General features: G+C 31.3%; 1 protein-coding gene across 1 annotated transcript in view; it reads left to right on the top strand.

Annotated features, from left to right (window-relative positions):
- The window catches only part of LOC106614816 (streptococcal hemagglutinin), a 411732-nt gene that overhangs the window by 314115 nt on the left and 70825 nt on the right, over window positions 1-26792 (top strand). The window contains exon 11 of the mRNA XM_070107173.1: window positions 7901-8006. Coding sequence (XP_069963274.1) covers window positions 7901-8006 — 106 coding nt within the window. The remainder of the gene's footprint in view (window positions 1-7900; window positions 8007-26792) is intronic.

Genomic DNA, 26792 nt, shown 5'->3' with positions numbered 1-26792 from the left:
CTGTATGTAAAACTTTTTTATTTGGAAAGATATATACAGGAAATTTTACTCAAGTTATTATTCAAGCCGGCGCTACAATTTCCGAACATATTGTTCAGATCGAAGCTGTATAGCATATAGCTGTCATATATACGGACCAATCCAAAACAAGTTCCTGCATGGAAAAATTTCTATTTGACAAGATATCCACACGACATTTCGGGCAGATTATTAACCAAGGCGAGACAACAATCTGCAAATATATTGTTCGAATCGAGTCACTATAACATATACATGGCTGTCATAAAAATTGAGCTATCAAAATATGGTAAAAACATTTTTATATATTTTATGCTTTAAGCAGTGCACCTTTGAAGAATATCATAGCTTCGGTGTAATCAAAACACCACATCGGATCATGTAATTCATAGTAAAATAGTAAACAAGCTGCGCAAGATATTTTGGTATTAAATCTACACAAATATTGAACTTCAAGTGCACAGCTTTAAGTCAATGTCACAAAACAGCAAGAGCCAAACTCCAACAATCGCATCAAACAAAGCATAAGTTCAATTCAGCTCAAGCAGCTAAGCATATTATTTTGCATATGAGCAGCTTTAATAAATACGACAACATTTATTTAGTCACATGTTAAAGCTGCATACAAATTACCTGTCATAAATCATGAAAACATGACCCTGATTGCGCCATGCACACACTAACCTACACTCACACAAACGTGCATTAGTGTTAGTGCGCACTAAGAAAAAAATAAATAGCTGCAAGTAAATACTAGAGCTATTGCTATAAAATTTTCTGCACGTGAAATCTTGAGCTGCAGTTGCAACCACATACACACACGCACACACAGACAAGTGTAAGTCAGCTCATAACTCAAAATCACTGCCAGATTGTGTATGCAAAATAAAATAAATGTCATATATTCATAAATTATTATTACACACAGCAGCGTTTAAAATATGCTCGCTCTTTACATAACTAACGTACGCCAACACACATATATATATGTACATATACGCTTACTATAAGTATTGTTGCTTGCGCAATAATCTCATTCGCAGCAGCTGAAAGTTGACTGCCTTCACAATATAAATATTTATGAAGAAATCTAGCGTTGAGTGCGTAAACATTTAATGCACACACGATTTTAATATTCATAAAAAATATCTATTATTTGCCAAATAAGCGTTTGTGTATATATTTTATGCGCATTTAATATCTTACTAATAATAGATGTAAAATCCAATAAAAAACAGAACTACGCCTTAAATTAATTAAACAAAAAAACAAATTTTGTACGGAGAGAAAATTGTAGGCGACCATTCTTGTAGAGAATTCAATTTCTTACAAATACAAATATGTATAAGAGACAATTTTAATAGTATACTGAGATATGAATTTTTTTTTCCAATAATAAGTCAAAAGGAAGCTTCTCAAATACAAAAGTTCTCCAAACAAGGACTTGATTTTGATTGATTAGTTTGTATGGCTTCGACATGTTATAGCGCTGCGATCTAAATAATTTCTTCGGAGAATATACCATTGTCTTGGAAAATAATCCATTCCAAATTTCGTGAAATTATCTCGTCAAAGAAACAAGTTTTCTATACAAGAACATGATTTTGATTGTTCAGTTTGTATGACAGCTATATGCTCTAATAGTCCGATCTGAACAATTTCATGGGAGAATGTACCGCTATCTTGTAAAATAATCCATGTCAAATTTCGTGAAAATATATGGTGGAGTATAAAAGTCTTCAATACAAGTAGCTGATTTTGATTAATTCGTTCGTTCATTTTGTATGGTAGCCATATGCTATAGAGGTCCGATATTACCGTTTCCAATAAATGAGCAATTTTTTGTGGAGAAAAGATTGTAGATATAATTTCAAATCGACACCTCAAAAACTGAGGGACTAATTCATGTATATACAGACATACGGCCAGACAGACAGACATGGTTAAATCGAGTCAGCTGGTCATATTAATCTTTTATATATATTCTATAGAGTTTCCTTTGGGTTTTTAACAACTTTGTTGCAAGCTTAATTTAGCTGTTCAAGATATAAAGATGTAGTAACAGACTCTTATTATTACCTACATTTACTTCTTCGCCTTTTTGTTCTCCTTATTTCTTCCATACTTTTTCCAATACCAATTCTTAGTAGCTCTTAGCTTTCTTGCCCGCTAGTTGAACTTCTTTTCATACTTCGGAAAGAATTGACTTTTTCTTTTTATTTTCTTTTCTATTTTCTATTTTTTTTTTTACTCTCCTTATTTCTTTTCACAATTTTTCAGTATTACAAACATATGTTAAATATTTATAAGTTACTACTAAAGCCTCGGAAAAAGTGTTATATATGTACATGTATGCACTTGCACAGATATGTACACTTCTACTCGTAGTTTCACATACATCTACAGTTATTTTACCTAACTCTTTCACTTCTCTTGAGTCCACTTGCGCACATATTTTATAGAAAGCAATATAGTACATGCAGAAAGATATTTACTCTCATCAATAGTTGCAAAAAAAATTATATGGCGCATGTACAATATTTGACAAATCTAGGTATATATGTAGAGATGTATATTTTCTTACACAGATATATAGTAAATATATGCTATATATAATATATATAATATATATTACATATATATTAAGGTATCCGTTATTTCAATACATTATTAAGGTATGCGCTATTTCCCAAGTTAATTTTTGTTTTGATTTGCCAGACGCCCCCTGAACTCACAGTGTCTCATAATTTTGTTGTTGCTCATACGACATGCTGTACTGTAAGAATGCTCAAAGCATTTGATGCTTTAATTTAACTGCGCATAACTTTTAAAGTAATATTTTTATGTAAAAAATTCTCAGGAGCTTTTTTATAGAGCGGAAAATTTTGTGTTAGAATTTTCTCTTTTTGAGGTTGTTAGTTTATGTATTTAATGCAAAACATCAAAAAATACCATGTCATGACATGACTTAGGTACGACTTAAACTTGTAATAAAGTGCTTGTTATGTTGGCTAGGTTTTATGGCAAAAGCCGAAACATCTAGGATCGTTGAAAATAATGGACACCCTAATGCATATGTCTGTAATTATGTGTACATAACCAATCTTACGCTCAATACAAGAAATGCTTACCAGTTTCATAATTCATTGACACTAAATTGGAGCATTGTCATATCTTATTGAATTTTAATATAAATAAATAATTTATTACTGCAAATATTTCGATTTTATTGCACAAATATAACCTTCCACACACATAAATATAACCTTACATCGATTATAAATTAAGTTATGTCTGCTAAGGAAGTTTCTTATACTACCTTGATTTAATATAAATTTTTTCTTCAGTACAGTTTTAATGTTATTTCATTTCAATACTACCTTCTTTATCGTGCACCAATTTATGCTTTATATAGATATCGCGACAGTATAAAAATTAAGTCATAAATAAATGGAATTCAATATATATCTCTCATTTATATATAATAAGAAATTTCTATAATTTTAATCAAATGATTGCACAATTTTTAGAGCGATTAAAAATTTGAATAAAAGAAAGTAAAAAATATAAATATATATATATTATAAATATAAATGTCATCTGAAAGTAAAGGAACTCAGACTTAACAGCAATGATAGTTTTATGAACTTATAAAACGGTACCTAAATGTTCTAACTTATTTGGTTTTTGCATTTTTAGTTTTAAAATTCTATTATAATTATTTATACATATATAATTATAAAATTGACCTACGGCAGCTAATATTTTGAACAAAGTAGCTTTCAAAGCAACTAACCAGTATGTTTTCTAGCCTTTTATTTCCTTAACCAAAACTACGTCTGGCAATAAATGTTTTAAGGCACGAACATACTTGTTGCAAAAACTCAATAAAATACTTCTAAAAACCACTGAAGTATGAAGTCACTAAAGAGCATTAAGAAAATGCGCACGATATTCAAAACTAACAAGCTTTTATATGATATTGTATGTGTGGTATAAAATCAATGAATATCGTGAAAATGTGTTGCTAATTTATTTTCTTTGTCTCGTGCTGATATTTTTTTCGCCGACCGAAAACTAATATAATACCACTGCCACGGATGCAAAGCAAATATGGTGAACGCAAATGATCGGTGATTTTGTCAGCGGCTAAATGTAGGCTTATGTGAAATGGTATGCTATATAAAAGTGCCTATGTACATATGTAGAAAGCAGTCAAAAATTATCGATCTGACAAAATTGTATACTCTACAGTAATTGGTGAACACAAATCATAATATATTGACCTTCATTGTATTAATAAATGATAAAGTCAATTAATGAGCTTTGAAAGAAGAATTTTGATTTTGTAGTTCATACTATATCATAATTTTATGTTAGTCTTAATGCATGATTTGGTCGCTCAGTCATGATTTTTTTTCTTCTTTAATGTGCCTATTTTTCTATATTTATCTTGTATTTCTCCGCACTAAATCGCTGTCATGTTCCATAATAAACAATTGCTCTACATCCTAAATTAATATATTTACGTTTGCTGAACTTGTAGTCATGTGCCTGTATATAAATTTGTAAATGTAAGTGTCATTGCAACTACAAATTTGCATGTCTATATTAATGAATTTTAGTTTTTTTTTTTGTAAGCTTGTAAAACCTGCAATAAGTCTGTGGCTGCAGCATCAACGTTCCACCATATGTTATTAGAAAGCTGCGGCAGTGTGCGAAACCCCACTTGACACATCAATTTGCAATATGTTAGTGCATACTAATGAACTTGTGCTTTACTTATGCATACATACCTACATATAAGTATGTAAGAATATGTGGCAGCTGTGACAATAATACCCTATGGGAAAAGAAAGGAACTTTTGAAGATGTAGCTGAACTCTTCTCAAAACAAAAATTCAAAACATTTAGATATTTAGGAGAATAATTATAAGACGAAAAGTAATCTTACAATAGATCTAAAATTATGAATAAATGAATTGTATATTTATTTATAAAAGTTCATTCCAATACAAAAATAAAATAAATTTTACATTTTGTATGCGAATGATCTGAAAATATATTGTTTACATCTTACAAGTATAATTCAACGAATTTATTCTTTAAGCATAACTGTTACTGAATCCAAATACTTGAGTAAACTTAATTATAAAATTAGTATAATAACATTAAATGCCATACAATTCAAAAGTGCCATATTTTCCAACAGGGTATTCAGTATACGCGACATCTTCATAACTCACGTGACATGTACTTCCACAGTATACCATACATATTTATGTGCATGGCATGTATATACATATACAAATACACATACATTAGTAATTCTGCATAATCATTACCAGTTGGCGCCAGTACAACTAACAATATATGTATGTATATGAATATCCTTTTTGGGTACATAGGTATATATAGAAATCTACATACACACTTCATGAACATATTGCAGTAATATCTATGCAAAATATATGTTAATTCCCTTCTTAGCATGCAAATGATATCAGCGCGAAATTCCACCAAGAAGTTCAAGTGCACTTTGGCATCATTTTCACCTGCGCAAAGCGAAAAAATTAAAAAGAAAATGTGCCGCAAATGTTAATTGATGCTCGAGCGCATGTAGTTGTGATTATGAGAAAACTAAGGTGGGTGAGCGAGTCTGCGAATATCAGTATTATATAGAGATTGCAAATGTAGGAGTATATGCAAGCTTATACATACTATACGAGTACATGCCATATATATTATGTCATACATATGTTCAGCATCATGAGCTGAGTTGATTTAGCCATCTCTGTATGTCCTGTAAAGTGCTGAAATTTTGCATAAGTCTTTTTGTCCCCAAGAATATTTGAAATGTTGGAATCGTCTATATCGAACCACTGTAAAATATATCTGTCATACAAAATAAAGCACTTGTATAAAAAACTTTTTATTTTACAAGAAAACATTACAATATCTATAGAAATTGTTTAGATTGGACCACTATAAGACTATATTTCCATACAAACTGATCGATCAGATGGAATATGAAGTTATTTTTTTCATAAAGGATCGCTTCTGCTTAACTTTTTAGTGTTTAAAATTGCTAAATAAATATTATAAGCAACAATATTAAATACTTACCGCCCTAAAGTTGAAATTTAAAGGTTTATCAACTTTGCTGCTGAATAGTAATTAGCAATAATGTCGCTAATGGTGACAATGTCACTCATATATATGACTGTGTAGAAACAAGCACTAAACTAGTTTTAATGCATATACATACAAATGCATTCACATGTCTGTTCTTATTTAAAGCAGGTGTAGTTATTTTGTAGGTCAACGACGCACACATGTCAGTGTGTAGTGATAGCTTAATCAAGCCCTTGTGCTTAAAATGGTGTAAAGGTAAATTTATTTACCTACATAGATTCGTATGTAGGCAGTAAATGTAAAAGCGAATACAACTCATTCAACATACTCATATGTATGTTAATGATCTAATGAAATGGAACCTTATTATTATATAATATTAAAAGATTTTTACTATGTACAAAAGACGTCGTTCTAATTTATCTCTACCTAACAAGTAACAAAAAGAAAGAAGTTTGGAACAAATCTAGTCTATGCAAACCTCCAGAGTATTCCACAGTCTTTTGAGCATTTGCGCAGTCGCAAAGTCTTTCTGATCTCACATGAATAGTAAGAAGCCTTTCGACTTTTTTTAATTGGTACACCTTGAGTGAAATTTCGAAACAATTAAATTATTTACTTTTGCATAGGTATATTGATTTTAAAATAATTGATGTACTAGCTTTTGTTTCTTTAGGCTGTCACACTTGCGTATGCCCCTTAGATATACTAAAACCACCTCTATCAAGTTATTGAAGTTCTGAGTGACCCTTGCCCGATTTATATCCATACGATAAACTTATCCTAAAGGTCATCGTCGATAAATTTATGCTTTACTGATCCACTTTTGTGTGGCTTTGTTGAAACAGCCAAGTTTTTAATTCTTTAGCTACACAAATGAGTAAGATGGTAAAGAAATGTATCTTCTTAGTAATATTTGTATGGGCTCAGTATAATTCTGCATCCCTGGATATTTAACTTTGCACATCTTCGATCTCCTGGTCAAGAATCAGCTACGAAACTTAACCTTAATTAAGCTATTTATTGTTAATAGAGACCTTAGACCCAGAGTCTATACCAAGATGAATTTTGTAAAATTTAAAAAAATCAGAGCAAAAGATAGCAGATCGCTGTTTGGCATAATGTTATATTCTAGCTATATTTGTAAAATGTGATAAAGTTTTAATACAATTTATTTAAAAATTATTGCTTTAAAATCGTCATTGGTGGAATTAAACTAAAATTTGCTAGTAGACTTCCATTTATACAATATACATACATATGTATACCATTTATACATAATATGATACATTTCAGTACTTTCATTTTTATTTAAGCTTTTTTTATAAAAATAATCACTTTCAAAACTTTCAGACACTTCAAAGCAGACGCAAGAGAATAAAAATCGTATATGAACATTTTAGACGATAAAACGGTAGACAATTTTAAAAAACTTACATCATAATTGTTATTACATAAAATATATATATCAGAACCTCTACATAAACCAGGCTATCTTTAAATACTACTTCCTAATGATCAGAAGTGTATTCGAATGTACTGGTCATTAACATTAGAAAACAGTTTATTAAGTTCGTGTTGAAAATGTTTAGTGTTCTTAAAACCTTTATAAAAATTTGTCTAAAGTGTGAATTAACTTATTTGTTGATTGCGTTACTCTTAAAATGATTTTATGTATTTATTCTACCCTTCACGACAAAATCCCTCTAACCACACTTAATTTTATTGTCTACATTGTTATTTGTAGAGAAATCTGGACCACCGTCTTACCACCGGAAACAAAAGACACCTTTACTGCCATTTTGGGTATCACCAAAGCCAGCCGCATGGACGAAGGCATTTACACGTGCAAGGTAAGAAAACAAAAAAAATATTGCTAACTAAAAGGCAAAAAAAAGGATGTCTTTTTGACAAGGAATATCATAAAACAAGAATTACACAAAAGTACACAAGGTATCAAAGAACACAAACAAGCTACCGAACGGGCAACTTCACCTACGAAGCAAACAAAAAACACATTGCCGCCATTTGTTTGTGCAACCATTTACTCACGAGAAGCCACAAAGCAACCTTGCACAATCCAAAAACACAAAAACAAACAAGAAAAAACGTTAACTTCGATTGCAACGAAGCTATAATACCATTCACAAACACAAAAAGTTCCTTAGAAGCACTTGATTCCAATTATTTAGTCTGTATGACAGCTATATGCTATAGTGATTCGATCTGAACAGTTTCTTCGCATATTATATTATTGCCTTAGATAATGATTCGTTCCAAATTTCGTGAAGACATCTCGTCAAATAAAAAAATTTTCCATGCAAGCACTTGATACCGATTGTTCAGTTTGTATGGCAACTATATGCTATAGTGGTCCGATATCGGCCATTCCGACAAATGAGCAGTTTCTTAGTTAGAAAAGGTTATATGCAAAATTTAAGATCGATATCTCAAAACTGAAAGACTAGTTCGCGTATATACAGACGGACAGACAGACGGACATAGCTAAATCAACTCAGCTCATCATGCTGATCATTTATGTAAATGATTTTTAAGGTCTCCGACGTTTCGTTCTGTTACAGACTTCGTGACAAACTTAATATACCCTGTTCAGGGTATAAAAACTAAAAGGAATAAAACAAACTAAGCAAAATCTCAACGCTCAAAAATCAGTTAGCAAATTAACTAAGCGCAGCAATTGCCAGTAAACACTTTTCGCAGCGTTGACCAGCCTCAATGTCAAATGCTTTTACCAAACGCTAACTTATCTAACTGTTTCAAATTGCGCCCCAAAGAGGTAAGCACAATGCGTGAAGGCAAAAAATGCGAAAGAGCATAGATATCTGGGGCATTGAAAGCAAAAGTGCCAAAAGGATAGCTGAATAGACTGTCATAAGCAAATAGTAGCCAGGCCACTGCTCACGAACTTTTCCTTTCTAACCTCTTTATCTGGTGATCTGGCTCCTCATTGAAGAGCGAAAAAAACTGCTGCATCTTTTATTTCTTTCACTTCTTCATTACTCTGTAGTAGCATTTGTGTGTTGTTTTTTGTTTACTTTTTTTTTTGGTTATTCCCTCTTTCACCACTGCATTTGACTATTTTTAATTAAGAAGCGTCGCAATTGCACTAAACTTTTTTTTTTTGCGCTTTTTTGTCTTTCTTTTTTAGTTTATTTGTAGCTGTTTCTCAGTTCAAACTTTTTATCTCGCTTGTAACTACATTTTTGTTAGTCAAACAGTTGCGGCTACGCTTGCTTTCTAAAATATCTGGAAACAGTTTCATTAAGTTTGGTAAAATTCCAAATTTAATTCAATTAATTAGCTAAATCACTTTTCAATATTTGCATGTATTCAAATGTGACGCAATGGTTTGGACTCGTACATTTTTTAATGTATATTTTCTTATTTATGTTTTTTGTTCCACATACCGGTATTAAGGTTGCTCATACGCACCGAACCATTTTTTTAATATTATACATATGCAAAATGTTTGATTAAAAACTGATGCTGCTAGTGATTTTTTTGTGTTCAGATAATGACTTTTTTTTTGTCTGCGGTTGAATTCATATAAACATGGTATTGGCATATCTTGTCATTAACAACAAAATCAGCATTTTAGAAGTTGTCATATAACATTTAAAATCTTTTTTTTTCGTTAGTGATCTATTTATAATTTATTTCAGTGTTGAAATGAAACTTAAAAGTTATTTAATATATGGTAAAAATATTTTCTTCACGCATATAGCTTGGTATACCTTAATAAAAGTCGATTCATTACTAATTTTTCATAAGTTTTTCAAACATCTCGACCCATATGACCTTGAGTTTCGTATTAAGAATATTAATGATATTTCTTGAAAACCTCAATCTTAGGATACAAGTGATGCCGTATTGTCGGAAAAGAACCTAAGCTTTTAGATTGTAAAAGAGTCTTTAATAAATTTTTAATTTTTTTTACAATGTATAGAAACATAATATTTTTGTATTGAGCCCATAAATAATATAATTGTGCGGTTTACCAAGAGCTGTCGTAACTTATTATTCCATTGTTCCAATATTTCGAACATGCCTTGGAAAAATGAATTCATTACGACAACCTTAAATGAAAAAAAACCATATTTGAAATCAGAGCACGGCAATGGCAAAACCGAATATTCATGACGCCAAGGTAATTTTCTGTATTTGATGCGATCAGACAGCAGTGCTGTATTAAAGGCTTCGAAAACCGAATGAACCTATTAATGATGAATGCCATATATAACTGGATGAGTAATTTGATGAGTAATTTGATGAGTAAATCAAAACGAAAAATACACGTTATTTGCGACTAAACAATAAGGACTAAAAAGGAAATAATTTTCCAGAAGCTGGGAAACGAATTTGCAGCTTGGTTAAAAAGTTTCTGCGCTCGGTATGAAAAAAATACTGTTTTGGTACGAAATATAGTTTTTATTCAACATAATCTCCCTTAACTCAAATACACTTATTTCAATGATCATACAATAATATTTGCCATCCCTATAAGGACTTTCCGAAAACTCTGCAAAATACCCGTCTACGGCTGTAATAGCTTCTTCATTCAACGAAAATGCTTTCCACGAAGGAATTGAAGGAATTTCTAAAGAGGTAGTAGTCGCTGAGAGCCAAATCTGGTGAATACGGTGGACTCTTAAGCAATTTGTACTTTAGTTCGTTGAATTTTGTCATTGTTAAAACACCTTTGCGAGCAGCTGCATTGTCTTGCTGAAAAATTATTTTTCTGTGCCGCAAACCAGGCCTCTCACGAATGTTCGCATCCAGCTGAGCCAAAAGGCTGCAATAATATTCAGAGTTGACTATTTTACTTTTCTGCAGGTAATCAATCAAAAAAATTCCTGTTGCATCTTTTAAATTAACGAGTCCAAAATTCAACGGTGCGTTTTGAAGGTGAGGACTCCTTATACACTTCTAACAAGGGTTCATAAATTTTCCTTGCTTTTAAACCCTTAAAAATTGTTTCCATATTAAAAAAAAACACTGACACCTCAACTTCAAATGACTTATAAACAAAGAATGAATTGACAGAATGACTCGTAACTTTGCATATGTGCTCACGCCAGATGTACCAACTTGAGCTATTTCTTGGATAACACTACTCACTTTTCCATCAACCTGTATAAGCAACTGCAACAACAAAGCTGTAATGCGACATTCGACATGCGTTATGCGACCAATAAATTAAAAAAGAAAGGAAGAATTGAATTTGAAATTATTTTTATTTCATTCAGCTTAGATATCAAAATGTTAAGTATTTTGAATTTAAATTTCAGAAATTAAACAAACACGCATATGCAAATGTATGTGGGTGTAAGTAAACCCGACAAAATAACATTAACAAATGAAAACAGCGATACCAAAATGCAGTACTCATACGAAAAGAGAAGCTGGTGTCTGCAATTAATCAGGCGAAAGTTAATTTACATATTCAGTACATGAAAGTTTGCATAGAAAATTTTGTGTGAAGTGGAGTTTTTATTCACATTTGTCACTTCTATTGGTTTTTAATAACAACTGTGAAAACATGTTAACAAACAAATAAAAACAACTGCAAATAATTACGCAGAAAGGTAAGCAAACCGTTTAATATGAATGAAGGCAGCAAAATAAATAATGAAAGATCCACAAATGTCTGCATGTAAAGCATAAACAAACAACCGCGCAAAGTAAATTGCAGACAATAAAGAACAGCTTACTCTTGTTCTCACATGTAAAGGGAAATCTATGAATGGGACGTTGACTCCGCCATTGTCGCTTTGCCCCAAACTGCTTGTGACATATTTGCGACGTCATTACGTTTAACACAGCGTGGCGAAATCAAAGCATTTTTAAGCAACACTGTCGCTCGTCGCATCTTTTGTGCAATATTTAACAACAGTTCCTTATATCAGGATGTGTGTGTGTGTGTGATTGCATTGCATACAAGCAAACACTTGTTCGCAACACAATACAAGTATCACCGGATGTTGTCTTCATAAACTTTTCTCCGATTTTTCTTCTTCTTTTTTTCTTGCCTCAGCAAGACAACTGTACGCTTTGCACGCTGCTCGCTTACAATTTCGGAAACTTTTGTGTACACATATAAATACATATATACATTATACACTTCCTCACTGTTAGCAACATTCTTATTATTTACTTTAACCGACACGCCGTCATCAGGCAGCTTCCATCATCTTTCCAGTATTGCCCGTACCGCTTATTTCACACATCACATTCCACTACAAGCGGCAGCAATAGCAGCAGCAACCAAATATAACAATACAATACAATCACTTATACCGCCAACAATAACAAAAATCACAAAAGCACAGCAAAAAAGTGCTGCATGAAAACCAACAATGCAGCCAAGAGGCAGACATAACGTCTTTCAGCACGCAGCTTTTGGTTAAATGTAGTATCCTTTTGTATTCTACGCCCATTCGTACGTATCCGCTTAAGCAGATCAGTGGTGAAGCGTTGTGCATGTGTATTTGTGTTGTGATATATTGTTTCCATGCAGTCCCTTGTTGTCTGTGTAACAACTTCTTTAGCAACTGTTCTTCTTTTGCTTTATTTTCAATACTTCCTTTGCAGCTTTGCAACACACATAAATATATATACATACATAATACCATATTTGTATCATATATACATATACTTGTATTGCATATAATACATATATCTGTATATTTATATTTTACTTGTATAAAGATGTGTACTCATATACAATATACTCATGCCTGCCCATATTCTTTTAATTCACTTACTTGACGCAGCCTTCAACGTGTTTTCTTTGCCATCGCTCACACACTCTCAACAAGTTTATTAACTCATCTACTCGACTTATTTTCTCGGATTGTATACTTATGTCTGTGTATTTGTATGTATTTGTATTCATATTTTAGTTTCTTCGACTGCCTTTTCTTTTATGTACTCTTATTGTACTTCTTAGCACTTCTTACTTAATCTTTTAACACTTCTGTTTTATTCGCATATACTCGTACTTGAAGCCAAGTGCGCTTATGAAATAATAATGCGTTTATAGAGATTAAATATCTTGCCTAAACATGTATGCACTCATATTTTTCTTTCGCTTTGCTGGTGCCAGAGTATAAAATAGTTTCACTCCAAATTTTGTAAACACCTTTATTGGAGTAACGAACAATGATTTAAGCCTTTCACAAAACCATTTCCTAATTCATTATCACTTTTTCCTTAACGAGTTTAGCCTCAATAGGAATACCAACAAAAGTTAGTGCTTATAATAAATCAACTTTCATGTCATATTCGTGGAAATCAACTGCAAAAGATAATTGAATTCTTGGATAGTAGAGAAATTCGATGCAACTTTTAATTTTTATACCATCTGATATATTTTGAACCGCACTAATAAACAAAACTATATCTTGAATTTTTATTATCGCCTACAAAATAAGTCCCTGAGCCAGTACAAGCATACCAACGATTAGTTTAATTTTCCTTACACATGTTATAAGCCTCGACCGGGATGGCATTTAGTGTCTTCAGCGATTTTTGATTTTTACGGCTTCAGCTCTTTGTTTAGCGTCATTCGCCAAATGGTTGTACCATTACGACGACATATTCATAAACCCACGTTGCGCCACCAGTTAATTAGTATGATGAATGTATGTTCTTCAGCTATGTTGTCAAGCACCCCTACTGGAAGTCGCAAAGCACTCAGGTCTTTTGTAAAAGGTCTATCATGATATATGTTGTCGTTTCTTAAAAGATATTGAGATCATTTAATCTCTTACTGAACAAATTAACACGTTTTTTTCATGTTGAAAATCGCCAGACAAATTTTTCGTATCGTAAACAAACAGCGACCAAACACACATTCATTGCATATGGAGATTAAACTCCAGACAAAAATAAAATACGGTTGTACGAATTTTACTTATTTGCAAAATACACAATACACAATTTACTCTCAATATAAATAATCGCTCAAATAACACTTTTTATTGACCATCAGTCCTGTTGGAATGAATTTATGTTGAACCAAACCGCGAAAATCGAAAGAAAAACAATTTTCGGAAACTTTCTGGTTTTATTCACAACATGTTGCTACAGAGTATAATGAACGATATTAAGACCAAAAACTCGTTCAATACCATCGATCAACCACCGCATTCATCGAACTTGCGACGTTTTTTGTTTCCAAAACTCAAGTTACCACTCAAGTGGAACTCATTTCGACTCGATTGAGGCCGTAAAAGATCGCAGAGGGAACTGCAGGCGATCCCGGACCCCGACCTGCAAGGCATGTTTTGATGTTAGGAATAAGAGATGGGATAGTTGCAACGCTTCAGAAGGCGCATATTTTGAAGGCGACAAAATAAATATTGATGAAGATTAAAAATTTTTCGTTTTACTTACAATTTCCCGAAACTTTCTGGTCTTAATGTACATAATATGCTTTTTAATTGTCAAATCAAAGTAGATGTAATCCATTTGTCATTACTATCAAAAAGTAACTTATATTTCTCGACTACCTTCCACAAGTTCATTTATTCGTTTGAATTTACATGTACACATACTTTTTATAAAGCAAAAACTAGCAGCAGTGGCTTCAACTACCAGAGTATTTAAAATTGTCATATTTCAGCTTCTTTTTTTAACTGAATAAACTTCTCTTTATTGCCAAGTGAACCGATATTCGTGATTAGCATTTATCATTATTTTGTTGTAAAGTTTACAGATTTTCAAAATTCACCTGCATAACACTTCGACAATGAGTATTAACGGGTTACATGGGTTTCACATCTTAAAAAAAAAAAAAAATTTTTTACTCTTTTATTTAATTCTATGAAATCTCAAGAATATTGTCTTAAATTCTCAAGTTGATATCAGTAATAGCTTTGGAGATACAGCTTTAAAAAGTTGCGCGCTCAAGTACAGCTATATAGTCACTTAAAACGCGTTTTTCTCGAAACTGTATTTTCAAAGTCTGTTGTCAGATTTCTCACAAATTACTCAACCGATCTTAGTGAAAATTTACACAGTTTTTTCAAATATAATCTACAAGGTCTTACCGCGGAGGATTTTTTTGTTCAATTACAACTATTTCAAAAACAAAAAACGTTTTTACCAAAATTTGCATGTTTTTGTAAAAACGTTCGCCAAAAATAAAAAAAATTTCACAAAATCTATATTTAATATATATCTTCGGAATAATAAAAAGTATGAACAAAATATTTCATTTTTTATATGAAAAAAATTAATTATTGAAAATAGAGTGTTTTTTGCTCGACGAAACCCATGTAACCCCTTTAATCCCTCAATGATTAAAAGTACTGCATGTATAATCAATATTTTGCTTAATAACTTGTACTAATATTTTAAGACATAAATAAGTAATCTAGAACATGCTTGTTACATCATTCTTCGAGAGAACTGTTTATTTTATTTTTATTTTTTTACCTAATGACTCAAGTATATCTAGCCAAGACGTATATTCAGTAATTTTAATTTATTTATTCCTAGATTCATATTTAGCCATTCAGGACTACTTTTTTTAAAAACCGTGTGGCGCAAGAATGCGTTAGAAAAATTGGATACAAAAGTCTTTTAGAACTTGCACAAGCAAATTATAAAAAAATATTGATTGACGGCAAGCAAGTCAATTAATAGGAAGTTCAAGAAAAAGAAAGGTAAAGTTTAACACGCTTGCCTTGCCACGTCAATAACAACCGCAGCAGCTGTTATGCAATTTACGCGCGTCAACGCGTCAATACAGTGTTCAGCAAATATCTAGAAGCACTTAAATTTTTTATAGTTATTTATATTTTTTGTTTATCTTGAGGTATTTTTGCTATGAGGTTTGTAACATCCATCATAAGGCAACGTCGAAGACCTAATAAAGTATATGTATGTAAGCGATCAGCGTGATAAGTTGACTCGGTCTGAAATTTTGCACACATCCTTTTCTACTCAAAGAGATGTTCACTTTTTTCACCGAACATAATTTTATGAATAGATACTGTATTTAATGCCAGTTTATAACAGCACTACTAACTAGATCTAACAGATATTTGTTGGCAGTAACTTCCCAAAACCGCCGTTACTACAAATCAACAAACATCTTAAACTATCTAAACTGCTGTCACTACCAGCCTACCGACGATAATAAACCTGCCTCTTCTACTAAATATAAATACGCCTGTTTTCCTGTATCCTGCCTTCCCACCAACTTCGCACATATCAGTTCTGTAAATGTGTGTATGTGCATGCCAGCCATTGCACGTCTAAGACGCTACAGCAACTTGCAGTAACAACATTTGCATTTAGTTACTAGCAGCTTGCTTGTTTGTAACTTATCCGCAAAGTTTAATGGAATTTTTAGCATTACGCATACGCCCTGTAGACACCGTCGCGACTATTAAATTGCTTGCTGGCATAACTATGTATGCGGTAAGGTGTTGTTGCTGTTGAGCACATGAGTTTTGTATGTAAAGTATATGATTGTACACTATGTGACCTTACCTAATGGTAAACCTGTGAAATTTGAAGATAAATATACTATATGTTACTCATACGCCGTGCTGTTCAAATATTTTGAGCTTGCTTCTATTGGCTGCGTTAATTTGTATGGGAAATCCCTAGGAAATATGATTGATTTCTTCCTCACATGAACCAAATGAAATTCAGATAAATTTAAATTAAATATTCTTCAATATTTGTTGATGTTTTTTTATCCTTCTCATCTAAAATATATATATATAAAAGATATGAGCTTCATTATTGCTGCATTATTTTACTTTACATGAATAATCCCTAATCAATTGGAAGCGCATGCTTTTATTAAATGGCGCAAAATTTAATTATCGATTATATTTCAAGACCTCTTTCACATACTTCATAAATAAAAGACAACAATTGAAACGCTACTAGCGTTTTCCGGTCTAGACGTTGCTTCGCGCATATTTCTGCCTCGCTCTCTGTCTCCGCTTGCGAGTGCAGGAAACGACCTACTAAGAAACACGAAAAAATGGCAGCAAGCACTAGGCTAGAAGTACTTAAGGGAAGGTACATAAAAAATAAAGGTTTTTACAATAACCAAAGTTTAATGTGAGTTCAGCATAATCAAATATTTAAATTTCTAATAAGCGTGTACTAATTTATTAATTTTAATATAAAAAACTCTATACCACTCATTTTTATGAGACCAAAAGGAGCTAATATTGCTGTTCACTTATTAGTCACAAATTCATTTCAAAATAATACACTTTGCTTCTAGCACAAATATAGCAAAAAAGAGTTTTCTTATGCTTTTCCACGCAATATGTAATAAAATTATTGTGGTCATGTCAAAAAAGTGTATACAAAGAATGTAGGGTCTTTATGTATAGGTAATGTCTTGTCAAGTCATCTGGCAATATCCAAAATTCAATTCTCATTTTATTTTTTTATATTCAAAAATCTCTAAAATAAGGTAAGAATTGACTACTTCTTTCAGAAGCCAAAGCCATTATCTGTCTCATAACTTGTTTTCAAGTGTTTGTCATTCCCTTTTTCTAGAACGAATATAAAGTTTACTAAAAATAAACCAGTTCGAGTCAAGTATGATCAAATTTAAATAAGATTAAGTACATATGAACTTCCTTTCACATTCTGATTTGAGCTTAACTATTTAATGATTATTATTTTTTACTTTAGGTCCTCGTCTTTTGCTTGGATTAACTCAAAAAGTTGCAAGATACAAATAAAAATCGTGTAAATGAAAATTAAATCATATAAGCCAGAGAAAAGCTTTTTCAAGTACGGAAATGAAGCCAAAAGAAATTACCAATCCTTACCAAGTGAACGCAAATATGTGTTTTTATGCACACACATGCACAAATTTATATGTTTGTGCCAGAGTAAATAGCCAGTGCGGCTACACTCTGCACATTTTGCATAATTTACAATTACAATTATGACTTTTATTCGTAGCGAATATTTTTCCCTCCTTCCGTTAGCATTGCCAAGCCAAAAACTAAAGAAATTGGAAAAATTGGTAAAAGAATCCCAAATGCAAATATTTTTACGCGCTTGCTTGCACAAATACCATTGCAATGAAATCGATGCGAAACGGCTTGCCATGTGCAAGTTTGTGAGTGACCAAAGGCAAAATGGACGGTGACGGTATACACACACGAACTCACACGCATACCTACATTGCCCATATTTGTTGCTATCAACAGAAGACAGACAGTCAGCAAGCAAATGTGCAGTCAAACCGTCAGTTGGGCAACAAAACTACAACAACAACACACATATTCACAAAAAGTGCAGTGCATATACAGTCATACACATACACAGTTAGATAGCGTGGCAGATAGATTGAAAGCGGAAGTTGAATAGAAATGCAAGCAACCGGATATAATTGTGTTTGCTATGCATATTTCCGTTACTGTTGCAGCAACAACAATGCCAGCACAACAGTAAATTCTAGAAATACTACACCAACTACTCGTAACTGCTCTACGACAACTATTGGCAACTTCAGATTTACCTAATTTTGTAACTGTTGCTGCTGCCATTGTGAAAATATTGCACTCAGGGTGAATGCATTGCGCTTTCGATGAAACAACGGCGCTACTCCATTCACTGCTTTGTTGTTGCAATTGCGCTTTTTATACCCACTAAGAGCGTAGAGTAAATTTGTCACGAAGTTTGTTTTACCTCGAAAGAAACGCCGGAGCCCCTATAATATAATATATATACTTAAGTGATCAGCATGGCAAGCTGATTTAGCCATTTCCGTCTGTCTGTTTATACGCGAACTAGTCTCTCAGGTTTTCAGATAACCTTTTCTCACTACGAAGCTGCTCATTTGTTGAAATGACCGATATCGGACCACTATAGCATATGTATAGCTTCCATACAAACTGAACGATTATAATTAAATATTTGTAAGGAAACCTGTTTCATTTGATAATATATCTTCACGAAATTGGACAAGGATTATTATACAAGCTAACGAACAAAGTCGGATCACTATAGCATATAGCAGCCATACAAATTGATCAACTAAAATCAAGTATTTATATGAAAAATTCTTTATTTGTGAAGGGTATTCCAGCTTCGCTGCAAGGGAAGTTATATTTTTTCTTTGCTGTTTGGTTCTTCAATACTCATATACTTATGTGCGCTTGTGTTTGTATATATAAATTGAACGCCAGTGCTGGCTAACGGCTTGCATAGCTCAGTAGCTGCGTACAAATACATGGGTTTAGGTGTATGTATGTCCACATCCTTATACAAACAACAACAAGTACATCCAAATGTATGGAAAATCCTTATAGAAAATCTCTTTGCATTCCCTTGCGAAGCCCGGATTGATGTGCAACATTTGATTGCAACATTGATATAAGCAAACATATGTGTATGTTTGTATGTGCATATGTCTCTGGATTTTTATACAACTGAAGAATGGATTTATGCCAAACGAAATAAGGATTAAAGGATACACGTTGGCTTATCTGTGTGTTTGTGTGTGTGTATGTTGATTTCGAGTTATAAATAAAATCACAGCATATCAATGTTGTGTTGTCGGCATGAATGCGATTACTCTGCGCTGCCAACTGAGTTGTGCACTCCCTATCTCTTTCTCTTACTTTATCTCTCGCTCTCTCTTTCCGCTTCGTTATTACTAAGTTATTGCCTTAAAACTTAATATCAACTAGAGTAATAGAATTTCATATGTGTGCATACATTTGACTTGAGGATTAATTTACTATTGCATTCATATACAATATATAATAAATGCATATATATATAAACTTATACATACATATATAATAACTACCGTTGTGCATATCTCAGTGGAAGATTTATGGCGGAAATTTGAAACGGAATTATTTAAGCATAAGTGAAATTTAATTATTAGTTAGTAATTGCTGTTCGTTAGTTAAACGCTGCATTTATTCAAGGAGTCAATAAATAAATGCACACATTGAAACTGTGCATCTTAGATATGCACACATATATGCTGATATACATAGATAACTCAAGCGTTAAGTGAGATTTCAACATAACCGTTAATTTTGATCAAAGATTAATACACATTTCAATTTAGTTAAATGCATAGCTAAGTGAGGCACACAAATGTATTCATTAAGAGCTTATTTGTATTACTTTATACAAACTTAGATATGTGCTGTTACTCATAGAGCTAAACTGGGCTTCTCTTAGAGTATCTATATGGAAATTATGACAACTTTTTGTACAGTTATAAAATGAAAACTCTTTTCGAAATTATTTAAACAGGGAGCTGGAGCTAACTTCTTGAATAATAATAAAGTTTTTAACAAAAATTTAGAAATAATTTTTTTTGCAACGTTTTAACTTGCTGCAATTTTTAAGGTAATTTCATATAAACCACTGTTATACCTCGTTCCTATTGTCATAATACAGCAACAATTGATTTTCAGAAGCTTCTTTTGACTCAAATTTTTCAACAGCAAAAACATTCGCCATAGACGAAAAAAGGTAGTAAGCACTTACTTTTTAAACATATTATTCATTATAAAATATATTTTCTATATATGTATTTGTCAATACAAATGATATTATTTTCGCTTAATTAAAAAAATCCGCACTTATGGATTGATTGCTTTCGATATTCGAATCTGCAAACTCTCATAAAAATTTTATAAAACTTTGTTGATCAGTCGACTGATATTTTTTGCAAAAAAGTTTGATATTTGTAAACTTTTACTAAAGGAACCGTAGATATAACGATATAATAGGAAAAGATTTAGCTGAAGTAAACTCTTGTGTTATTCAGTTGTAACTAACCAAAATTTTTTCCCTTTGAAAAATTCGTTTAAAAATTAAAAACAACATCTTTTACTAAAATTAGTTCACTGGCATAACAAAATAAGAAGAAAGCTCATTTTTCTTATATAGTCAGCATAAATTCATGTTATTATTAGCCACACTACAATGAGATATAATTATAATTTAAATAAATTAGAATTTAGTATCATGCTATTAGTCTATTTTGCAACTAAATGTTCAACTTCATTCGCTAATAGCGTGAAAAAATTTAAGAAATCAAATAATTTGTAGAAACTATAAATTGCATAACCAAATTTCTAAAACTCCTTAATAAATTAAAAAAAAAACACGGATTAGGAACAATAAACAAATTTCCATTAAAATGGTTTAAGTCTTAGATAAGCAAAGATTCACACCACTAGCATAACTAATAAAAACTATCGGTTACTTTTTACAACATTGGGCTTAATTTCTATAACATATAAAAGTACTAACAGTTAACTAACTACGGCAAAGTTTATTTCTTATTATTATTTAAATATTTACAAAATCCAAGCATCGATCAAGAATTGTTTTGTAATAAAAATTTTAATAAATTTTATATATTTTATACCTTTATATGTTATAAAAAGCTTACTAGCTTATAAAAGCACCACAAGTGCACCATATTCATTGGCAAATTTCAAATTAATTCATAGAAAAACATTCGATTATTTAATATAAAAAAAATTTATTTGCTGACATAAAATACAAATACAAATTGATAAATCTTTAATACCAAATAAACGAAAAAAAACAATATTTTACATAACAGAGGCAACAAACAATTTAATTATAAAAAATTTCCTCAGCGTTAAATACACCCAATACACAAACCTTTAAGCTTGTGGATTGATTGTCTACCCAAAACTGTTGCACAAATTTAATTGCCACCATGTAGTTTTATATAAGAAATGGTTCGTTGTAGTGTGCTATAAACCTTAAAAAATATGTTTCGTAATTTTTATGCATAAATTGGATATGTTACGCCTATTGTTTGCATTTTGCTACTTTTTCGTAAGTTTTAAACATAAATGGTATAAAAATATAACAAAGACACAATAATCTGTCAATTTTTTCTAAAACAAATATATATTGACATGCACACATACATACATAATATAGCAAATGCAGGCATATGTTATGCAAGCTATGCGTTTTTAACATATTATTGGCAATTTTGTAAGTCATTATTTCATCAAAATACCTTTCCGGTAACCCGCTAGCTTTCAAAAACAGGCAACAAAAAGGCTATAAAGTTTTTTGTATGGCATTTGGCTGAGGAAACACTTGTTGATTAAGTATTATATGCTTTTTTTAAAGTGATTTTAAATTTGTTTTACTTTTCATTAATATTACAGTCATTGTGAAACACAAAAAATTCAACAATAAACACTTGCGAGTATATCTTTTTATTTGGCATGAAAACCGTTCAAGCAGGTACTAGCGCTCTATAGCACGCTTATATGAATTTTAAAGCACAGTGTCAATAACATTTATTATATTAAGGCAAAAAATTTAGCACAAAAATATTAATATTTTATTTTTGTTATACATATATTATTTTTTTTTTACCTTAATAAGTGTTATCGACGCAGCTTTTCAAAATTCATGCATTGCCACTGCAAAGCTCAATCAAATAGAAATAATTGTGTTTGTCTGGTTCGGATGTCAAATGTAAATACAGCTATTTAAGTGGAAAATCGCATCAAATTTCAAGCTAAAACACGCAATCGCTTTTAATTTTATACAAATTTGTAAGCACATTAATTTGGGTAATGGATAGAGTAATAGTAGACTTTTTCTTACTGATTAAGGAAAGATATCAAAAAAAAATGTTTCAAAAAAAATTTAAAATTTAAGTGGTGACCGATTCATATTTCTGCATTTTTTTTTCTCACTGAGTTAGAAGAGATATAAAAGAAACAAAAACTTTGTACAAGAAATTACATGGTCTCCGATTCAAATTTCTCTAGGTTTATGTTATATTCAATAAAAGTATTGATTATGAAAGCATTTAAACGCTTATTGCACTTTTCAGCAGCAAAAAACAAAAATAAAAATTAAATCTCTTTTTAACAGTCTGTACTAAAACTAGGTTGTCTGGAGATATTAAAATTATCACTATCTCTGCATAAAAATTATCCATTAAAACTTTTGCTACTCAACCTAACGCATGAGTTAAAGTCATTCATAAGATGGTTAGGAGTTGCTCATACACCGTGGCAAGCGAAGGAATTACATTTCCTTTTTTATTATTATTAGTAAAAATTTGGCTTGCGCTAAAACTTTAAAAAAAAAAATTAATTCTTCTTAAAAATTTAGCAGAAGTCATAAAAATAACAAAATCCATAAGTATTATTTTACCCTAAACAGCTGAGTCGGTTTAGCACTGCCTATCTGTCTATTCGTCAGTATATACGTGAACTACTCCACCACCTTTTGAGATATCGGTCTGAATTTTTGCACACGTTCTTTTGTCCCTAGTAAGCTGCTCCTTTGTCGGAATCGCCGCCGAATCGGACCACTTTACGATATAGCTGCCATACAAACTGAACAATCGGAATCAAGTACTTGTATGGGAAACTTTTTTATTTGACGAGGTATCTTCACGAAATTTGGCAAGAGTTATTATATAAGGCAATAGTGTATTTTCCGCTGAAATTGTTTAGATCAGATCACTATATTATATAGCTGCCATACAAATTGGACGATCGGAATTAAGTTCTTGGAAAGAGCCTTTGTATTTGTGAGGGGATTTTAGCTTCGGTGCAACGAAGTAAACGTTTTTTCTTGTTAAATTTCAAATTAATACATAATTTTTACTGTTTACCATATATTACTTTAATTGTCTTATATATATATGCGTAGCTAAACAGAATTTCAAGTAGCAAACAAACTTGATGATTGGTCAGTAGAGGTTACTCATACGCCATGGACAGCAAACCATATAATGTGTTTGTTTGCATTAATAAAAAATTAGGTTAAGCACTTTGTTTTCTAGATGCATTTAATCATGGTTGCCACTGACAACCATCAGTTTTACCTACGCATACTCTTCTATACATACACCTTTGTATATATGTATAAATAGGTGGCGATATGCAAGCAAGTATTCGTATATTTATTAAACAAAATGAAAAAAAAAAACCAACAAAGCAGTGCGAGCCAACAACACTTGCAACAAATCAAGCTCGAAAAATGTTATTGACCATTTACCACTTCTTGCTGGTGCAATTTTCCAAGAGTTTAGAGAGAGTAAACAGTTTGCTATGCTGCTATGAAAAACAACAAAATACAAAATAGAAAAATGCAAATTGTATTGTTGCTGGTTCTTGTACGCAAAACTATTATAGCACTACCTTACAAAGTTAAAAATATATATACATATATACATATATGGGTATAAATGACTCACTAACACATATCAATATTGGCTTGTGTATATGTATCTAAGTGAGTAGCACAATAAGTCACCGCTATGCTATGTTATGCTCTCACTATATGTTCCTTGCACTCGCTCCTTAGCTCCGTGCCGTTAGCAGCATGTAAAGGCTGCAGTGCAAAGCATAAACTATGAAATGCATTAGCTGCTTCATAAATTATGGAATTTTGCAAAACAATGACAGCAAAAAGTCATAATAACAATAACAAAAACAACGGTAACCATTAAAGCAATTGCACAACAACAATAAAAAGCAATGGAGTGCTAAAAAATATTTATACAGAATATTTATTTTATTAAAAATAACTACTAAGTGCCTCATAGCCAGTATTTCCCAAATTGAAGAATTGAAAATGTTAAATAATATTTTTTTTTAATGTTTTTTCCGTTTTGAAAATATCTACATATATTTATATAATATTGTATATTCAGATACAAACATATTTTTACTATTTAATTATTTAATTTTTTTTAATGAATGAAGCTATTTTTGTGCCGATTTATATATTTTATTATATCAAAGTCACACACTTGGGCTAAGTTAGCACCAACCCTATTCAGTTTGATCAGTTCTCGAATATAAAATATGGCTTAGACTTCAACAATTTTTTTCAAGTCATAAGTACTAAGCTTAACAAATTGCAAATATAGATCTATGAACAATAATATTACAACTATATATGTGTTAGAAATATTTTCTTATCACCGTTTTCAAAAGTTTGTAACACCCTGTTGTTAGCAATTCCAGAAGTTCCTAAACAACTTTGTTCTAACTTCAGTAACTACGAGCATACCATGAATGGTCAATATGTTGTCGTTACCGCAAGTTTATATATCTACGCATTTAACGCTACTTTGCAATTTTCTTATTTTTCTTTGTGCACCAGTTTCTGCTTTTTTGTTTGCCACTTGCTAATGGTCAATTAAGCACTGCAGTTGTTTTTCTGGAATTTCATGCACTGACCTGTTTTGCAGAATAGTAAAATGTGGATACTTATATAATATATACCTGTCTCAATGAATGTGTATGTAATAATAGAAACTTTTAATTTAATTTATATATAAATGCATATGAAGGTGTCTATATATATATATATATATATATATATATATATATTGAAACAATTTTGTTGAGAAACCAAAAACAAGTACCCCAATTTAATTAAATAGCATTGAAGCTTCGTTATATATTTAAGAAAATTCTCCAAAATGTGAATGCATCACCGTCCGTTTTATAATAGACACCAGTATACATATATCATAAAATTGAGATCTTAGAAAACATTCCTCTTTCAATTGTTTTTTATTTAATTTTAATTTTAGTATATATATTATATAAATTATTTCGTTCATATAGTTAAGTATTTCCCTTTGAAAATTCTTTTCAAGCATTTATTTAATAAACACATCTTTCAGTGTTCGAAAGTCTGTCTGCATGCCTCAAAGCACGAAATAGTTATAAAATAAAACTGAGATCAAAAAAGAGGGAAACACAGTCAGAGAGACAGAAAGAGAAAGATATAGAAACAAATAGGGAAGATGCAGAGAGCTTGAGTAAAAGAACTTTAAAAATTATATTATCAATTACTAAACATGAATTCAAAGAAAGCGATGAAAAATGTTAACCTTGGTTGCACCGAAGCTACAATATTCTTCACGGGTGATTTTTTTTTAAAAGGATATAAAAAATCGTTTGTCTTAATTTTGATCAATCAGTTTGAATGGCAGCAATATGCTAGAGTGTCATATATATATTGGCAAAAAAATATATATATATCGTATTTTAGTAGTACATACCCTGTATCTACACCCTATATATGTATGTACATAATTATGCATATCGCCAACTTAAATTTCTTAATTTTAAGTGTGGTTGTGGCTCTGACAGCGGTTGAGATAACAAGAACAGTCAAGCGAATGGACATCGCTTGTATAATTAAAAAACATAATGAAATTTTAAGGAGTTTTGAAAAAATACAATAATTTTAATTTTGATCGAAAATTTTGTGACTTGGGGCATACAACGAAATAAATATAGACAATTAGAAATGTATATTAAAAATATGAAAAAAATTTTTAAAATAAATTTTTGCATTTTTTAACAAATATATTGTATATATAAACGTGCGTTTCGCCCTATTTGTGACTATAAATATCCAACTGACCACTAAACTTTCGGTCAGTTGCCAAGTAAACTTGTTGGTCATAGTAAACTTTGAAACTCATCCGCTTACATCAATTATTTGAACATATTAACTGCATAATGCGACAACGTCAAATTTGAAGACCGTGAAAGTGCCAACTGAACTTCTATATGTACTAAAACATAATAGTGAACTCACACAGTTAA

This window comes from Bactrocera oleae, chromosome 3 (assembly GCF_042242935.1).
Source record: "Bactrocera oleae isolate idBacOlea1 chromosome 3, idBacOlea1, whole genome shotgun sequence".
Classification (NCBI taxonomy): domain Eukaryota; kingdom Metazoa; phylum Arthropoda; class Insecta; order Diptera; family Tephritidae; genus Bactrocera; species Bactrocera oleae.
The sequence above is the reverse complement of the archived record's forward strand: the minus strand, read 5'-3'. Positions and strand labels throughout refer to the sequence as shown.